We start from the raw sequence: 6865 nt of genomic DNA, 5'->3' as shown, positions 1-6865 counted from the left end.
TAAAAAAATATTTTTAAAAAAATGCCCCCAGGTATCCTACCACCCACAAGGGAAGTGACTCCCAGGCCTTAGGGCACAGCCCATCTAGAAGGGGCAGAGGTGGCACACAGCACCAGGTATTCAGGTGATAGGAAAAAAGGAAAGTAGAGAAAGATGAGAAACTGAGAAATGAAGAAAAACAAAAAGGGAAAAAGAGAAAAGAAAAATAAATAAATAAAAGAAAGAAAAAAGAAATGGCCTGAGGGATCCCACCCACGTGCCTGCACAAACTGAGGAAATGGCTCCCAAGCCTTGCAGTACAGCCTGGCTAGAAGGGGTGGAGATGGCACAGACTGCCAGTTATTCAGGAGACAACAAAAGAAGGTAAGTAGAGATGAGAAACAGAGAATCGAGGAAAAACAAAAAGAGAAAAAGAAAACAAACAAACAAAAAGGCCCCAGGGATCCCACCAGCATGGTGGCGTGGACTAGGGAAGCAGTTCCAAAGCTGAACAGGGCTTCACAGCCTGTCAAAAAGAAGCAAAGATGGCACACAGATCCAGGTGTTCGAGAGAAAGGAGGAGATGGAGGTGAGAGACAGAAACCAAAAAAAGCAACACCAGCAACAAAGATATGGCACTGAAGGAGCTGGCCAATGTGGGTGGGCCAAATTCAAGCAGCACAGAGTCCCCTGGGAAGCAGTGGAGGCTGAGCAGGGAGAAGAAGATTGGGGGGTGGTAAAGCATGTAATCACTGGTTACCAGGTGTTCTGTCTCCTGCTGGGAGATCCATGAAGCTGCTTTTCCGTACTCCCTGACTGCTGATCTCCAACAGGAATCCAAGATGGCAAATCCGTGCTGCATTAGCTGATAAGGGACCTCTGGTGCTATCTCTACTTGCTCTCTTTTCTCTGTCAGTTTCTTATTCCATTCGGTGCTTGGTTGAGTTCTTTATCTCTTCATTTGATGCTTAGGGTTCCAGAATTGATGTTTGTCTCTGTTTTACCTAGTTTTTCAGGTCTTTGCTATGGAGGAGCGGCATGGTGCTTCTGTCTATAGGCCATGTTGACTCCTTGATTTATGGTGATTATGATTGCATGACTTGGTAAATTTACTAAAATTGCTGAATTACACAATTGAAATGGGTGGATTTTATGATATACCCCAACAAAGCTTTTTTTTTAAAAAAAGCAATGGTCCATCTATGTGAGGTTAAAATGCCATGATTGCCATGGTAGACAGTGAAAGAAGACATTAGAGGCTCAGAGAAGTAGGCATACTCGGATGCATATACTGTAAAAGGCCAGATAACACACTAGATGATAACATTTCCATGATAAGGACCATAGGACAAACCACTTACCAAAGCCAATAAAGAATGCACTGGTGAAAGAAACACTAGTATCATTAAGTTTTGTGGTAGTGCTCCTCTATAGACGAGGGCTGAAAGTAGAAGAGGCTGTTACAGAATTAGGCTCACTGACAGTAATTGGAGATGATAGAACCTTAAAACAACAGAGACCAGGTAGTGGCATGTAACTCTAAAACACCAGGTGGGCACAATTCTTGTAATGAATAGCAAGGGTGGATGGCAGTCAGGGAGCACTAATCTGTAAACGTTTACAAATGGCTAATAGAACATAGTGTCCATAGTGGCAAAATACATAGGTGACCAACAAGGGTGTTGCCTTATTTGTACCATCAGACATATTCTGGAAAATGACAGTAGACTAATGCAAAGTCAACAAAATAGTAATGTTAATCAAAGCCACCATGCCAGATATGGTACCTATACTAGATATAGCCTCAGGAACTTAGTAAGCAGTTATTGACTTGGCGAGTGCATTATTTTCCATCTCAACCAAAGAAGAAGATCATACATAGTGTTGAGTATACATTTATAGTTTTGTCCCAGGGCTAGGCCATCTCTCCTTTCCTTAGGCATAATATAATTCAGAGAGACCTAGACCTTTCTGAAGAACATCTCATTAATCCACTGTACTTACAACATAATGCTAATCAAACCAGACAAGTATAAATATACGAAAAGGTTGTTACCATGATTACTCATCAGGAAAATGCAAATTTAAACTACAATGAGACACACACACTCACCACCATCTTCCAACCATGCCAGAATGGCTAAAATGAAAAATAGACATAATACCAAGTGCTGATGAGTATGTGGAACAACTGAAACTGGAATTTTCATACACTGCTTCTGAAAGAGTAAATTAGTACAACAGTCACTTTGGAAAATTTTTTGTTAGTATCTACTGAAGCTGAACATGTGCTCCTAAACATGTCAACAGGAATGCTAAAACTGGCCACCAATGCACATGCATAAGAATGTTCATAATAGCACTATTTTTAACAGGCCAAACTGAAAATTACACAAGTGTTTATCAACATATGTATAGATACAATGGTAATCTATATACAACAATCAGAACACACAACTGCATGCAGCAACATGAATGCATCTCATCAAAAAATGTTGAGCTAGAGAAGTTAAACACATGTATGAGCCCAAATTTATAAATTTCAGAAACAGGCCAAATTTATTTGTAGTGTTAAAAGTTAAAATAGTGGCTACTTTGTGGGGTAGTGACCAGAAGTAACATGAGGAGAGCCTAGGAGGATGGGGGACAGGTGATGTTCTGTTTCTCATTCAGGGTGCTGGTTATATGAATGTGTTCACTTTGTGAAAATTTATCATGCTGTACCCTTATGACTTGCTCTCTTCTCTGAATGTATGTTATACTGCAATAAAAAGGATTTTTAAGGACTGCAGTATTTCTAAAAATACTGCAATTGAGCAGGGGAGGATGAGATGAAAAAAAGGAAAAGTGTAACACTTCCTCTGTCTTTGACAAAATAAAAGGCAAATAGACCGAGCTTTATAACCTGGAGAGTTTAAAGTCTAATTCAGTAGCTCACCAAGAAAACAGATTTGAGATCTAGTTTATTAGACCATGAAGAAAGTTTCATTTAATACCAAAAAATAACAAACAAACCAAATCTCTTGTAATCTAACAATCACTTTCATGAATAACTCTTGGGTTAGACAGGAAACAAAGACAATAATCAGAAAAGTGTAGCAAAGTAGCCAGAAGAGAAATAGAGAGAAATGGTAGGTGGATAAGCAAATAGCCCGAACTTTCCTTATCTTTCACTCTGGTAGAAGATCAACAGTTAACAGCTGTAGCCAAACTTGGGGATTTGAATACATATAAACTAAGTACAACAATAAAATGCATTTGAACTGTATTTTGGAAAATTACAAAGAGAAAAATTTATGGAGAAATCCCACAAGGAAGTCAAATAATAAGAGAAATACTAGACAAATAACTAGGAAAAAATTAAAACACAGAGAAAGGCAGAAGACATCTCACAGCAAAAAGCCCAACTTCCTGTCTACAAAGACCTCATCCATTTTATCATTCATCAGATGCATAGCTCCTTACAAAAACTGTGGCAACTGATATAAATATTAACAATCTGAAAAAGTAGTATCATTCTTAAATGTATTCCCATCTTTCTCATGAGCAGAAACAAAATGTTTCATCATCATTACATTAATAATTAGACACATGACTAGCATGGTTTGATTAAATGTAGGAGAAAAAAAAAAAGAGGAAGCCCAAGTCCCCAGTGTCCCTAAAACCATTAGTAGAACAGAACTTAATTGGAGAGATAAGAACTCACAGGCTATTTACTCCATGCTCCTGTCCTGGCATCCAGGAAGAGAAAGCTTTGCCCATTCCCATACAATATATGAATCCTAGATATCTTACATATTAAACCAATATTTATATGAGTTCTATTTCTGCTAGTGGGAGAGAGATACCTATAGCTTCTCTGTGTGGATATTAGCAATGATCATGTTTAGGCTGGATACAGATATATGACTCTGTAAGAGAACATTTTTGTGTAGCCTCTCAGCACTGTCTGTTCTCTTGCCAAAGACTGCATTCCTGAGGAACACCACTTGTCTCACATTACTAGTAACAGCCATGGCAGGAAGGGGTGAGTCAGGGATAATAGAGTTTGATTGATATTTCCCACCTCACTTATAACCTGACCATGGAGGAGGAGAAGAGCTGTGGAGATAGTTCTAATGAGAAGTTTTAATGTGAGGTGTGTGTGGAAGGAGTGGAAAGGAGATGGAAGTAGAATTGAAGAAAGAAAAATATCACTCTCTCCAACTTTGAAGAGAAATAGGCCAATGGGAAGAGACAGAATAAATTAGAGGGGCCAAGGAATAGTGTATACAAGCAATATAGGAAAAAACTAATTCAGAATGCATTGGCTTAACTACCTGAAGACATCTTTCATCATAATCATCGAAAGTAAAATAAATAGTTGCTTTTTTTTTTAAGAGGAAAAAGAAAAAGACACTTACTGTCTTAGGCTGGGTTCTCTAGAGAAGCAAAACCAGTAAAGCTTATAAATACATACAGAGCAATAGATTTATACCAAGGAAATGGCTAAGGCAGTTGTAGAGGCTAGAAACGTCCCAAGTCCGCGGGCTGGGATAGAGGCTTCTCCTGATACACATAGCCACAGGGGCTGGTGAACCCAAGATCAGCAGGTCAGAGGGCAGAGCTGTTGTTTACAGGCTGTGAAGATCGACAAATTCCAAAGATCGACAGGCAAGACCACAGGTAAGCTGCTAGCTCAAATCCCAAGAACAGGAGGTCAGATGAACAGGAGCCAGCTGCAGGATCCAGAATGAGCAAAAGCCCACAAGCCTTGCCAGAATATCCTTTTATATTCAATGCAGGCCACATGCCCAGGGAAACTCCCTTTCAACTGATTGGCTACTCACAGCAGATCCCATCATGGAAGTGATCATATAGTATCAAATCTCATCATGGAAGTGATCACACCATCATATGACTATCAAACCACTGAGAATCATGGCCCAGCAAAGTTGACAGACAACCTTAACCACCACACTGGGGAAAATGGACACATTTATTAGGACGGTATTGAAATTCTTTTTATTGAAATCCAAAGAAAAATTTTGGATCTTGGTGAAATGCATAAAGTGAGAAAAACCACCAATAATCATGTCCCCATCCCTATATACCCTGGACTTCATTTTTGAAAGGCAAGTGGGACTATCTAAACTGTACACCTGGAGTGAAAAGTGCAGGACCAGAAAAGGAAAATCACAGATCATCACAGAAAAGTCTCCACAAATTACAGCCAAAACCCTAAGTCTGTGGTAAGAAGAGAAACATGCAGAACTGGGAGGAACTTAGCAGCCTTGGCCCTTTGCTGGGAAATAATTGCAGATGCCTAACTTTCCCTCTCCTGAGGAAACATGTGGAATGTATGTCTTGGGCCCATACTTAAGGCCAGGCAAACATGAGTGCACAAAGAAGGTATATATATATATATATACACACACAAGACAGAGTTCTCAGAGGGCACACTCAGTGCCCTTGCTGTGTATTAGAGAGGAATAATTCCCTCCACTCAGCCAGTTAAGTCTTGGAGACCATCTTTACCCCAAGGTTGCACATTTGAAGTTCTGCGCCCAAGTGGAAAACATCAGGAATAAAAATATGTTAGTATATCACTCACTTTACCCCTAGGTACTATGATGTCATCAGAGTCCCTGGTGAGCATCCCCAAGGACCATCCCAGTCTGAAGCAAAGGATCCTCTCAACTGTGTCAATAAGCCAAGTTCATGCGACAATTGACAGTTATGGCATCATAGGATTTGGGTATGACATGACAGTCATAAAGTTTTAGGGTTGGGAATCATCAACAATAGTCCTAACATTAATCTCCAAAGACCACACAGAAGGACCTCTGTTAGGGCAAAGCAGTCCTCACATACTGGACCCACCATTGTCATGGGTTGTACCATTTAAATTCCCCCCAAAAGGCCTGTAATCTTCCATGTCCTTTAAAATCACCCACAGGACCATGTAGTCTTGCTTGAAAAAATGGTTTTCAGGCTCATTCCAGTAACTAGTCATTCATGTTCCTCTTATAATTCAAGAGGTCCAGATCAATAAAGAGAGGAAAATAAAATTGTGTTTCTGTTTTGTACTAATTGATTCTTGCACTGAAAGTCCTGTGTCTTGGGAGATCCCTCAGACCCAGGCAAATGAGGAAGGTTGGTCTCCCTAGTACTTATCTAGTTTCAAGGCTTTGACATTATTTTTCTTCTTTATGTTTTCTACGGAAACATAGCCTGTACTCTTAGGCAACAGAGGCCTTGGAATTTTAAGACGATAATGATTATGATAATGACTAAAGCTGTATGACAGCAATGAATGGTGAGCATGGTTAGATGGTGAGAATGATGATGTTTGGTGAGGATGGAGGACTAAATGAAGATGAGGAGGGAGAAGAACAGGAAAATAAATGTATAGAGAATGAAGAGGAAGAAGAATGGAAGGAAAGGAAGAAGAAGATGAGGGAAAGGAAAAGAAAGAGGTAGAGTGAAAATGATGAACTGTCTTTTACTGAGCCCCTTCCATGTAGTAAAACTGAATTTGCATACTTTCATCGTTTACATTCTACTACTAACTCCACAAATACATATTATTTTTCTCCATGTTATAGAATAATAGACTAAGCTTCAATGAGGTTAAATAACTTGTCAATTACAAAATACTTGACCCAATATTGTTGTTATTGTGTGCCACTGAGTTGATTCGAACTCATAGTGACCCTATAGGACAGAGTAGAACTGCCCTATGGGGTTTCCAAGGAGCTGCTGATGGATTCGAACCGCCAACCTTTTGATTAGTAGCCTGAGCTCTTAACTGCTGAGCCACGAGGACCCAATATTAAAACCCCATTAAACTTTGCTGTTGTTGTGTGCCATTGAGTGGATTCATAGTGACCCTATAAGGAGAGAC

At 39.7% G+C, this 6865-nt stretch overlaps 1 protein-coding gene across 1 annotated transcript in view; it reads left to right on the top strand.

Annotated features, from left to right (window-relative positions):
• LOC111822391 (olfactory receptor 2AE1) overlaps positions 1-5744 on the top strand; it is a 38838-nt gene extending 33094 nt beyond the window's left edge. Inside the window, exon 3 of the mRNA XM_023740977.1 lies at positions 5584-5744. Within this exon, the coding sequence (XP_023596745.1) occupies positions 5584-5744 (161 nt within the window). The remainder of the gene's footprint in view (positions 1-5583) is intronic.
• The last annotated feature ends 1121 nt before the right edge of the window (positions 5745-6865 follow it).

Source organism: Trichechus manatus, unplaced genomic scaffold (assembly GCF_000243295.1).
Source record: "Trichechus manatus latirostris isolate Lorelei unplaced genomic scaffold, TriManLat1.0 scaffold00170, whole genome shotgun sequence".
Classification (NCBI taxonomy): domain Eukaryota; kingdom Metazoa; phylum Chordata; class Mammalia; order Sirenia; family Trichechidae; genus Trichechus; species Trichechus manatus.
Note: the sequence above shows the minus strand (reverse complement) of the source record. Positions and strands in the feature narration are given on the sequence as shown.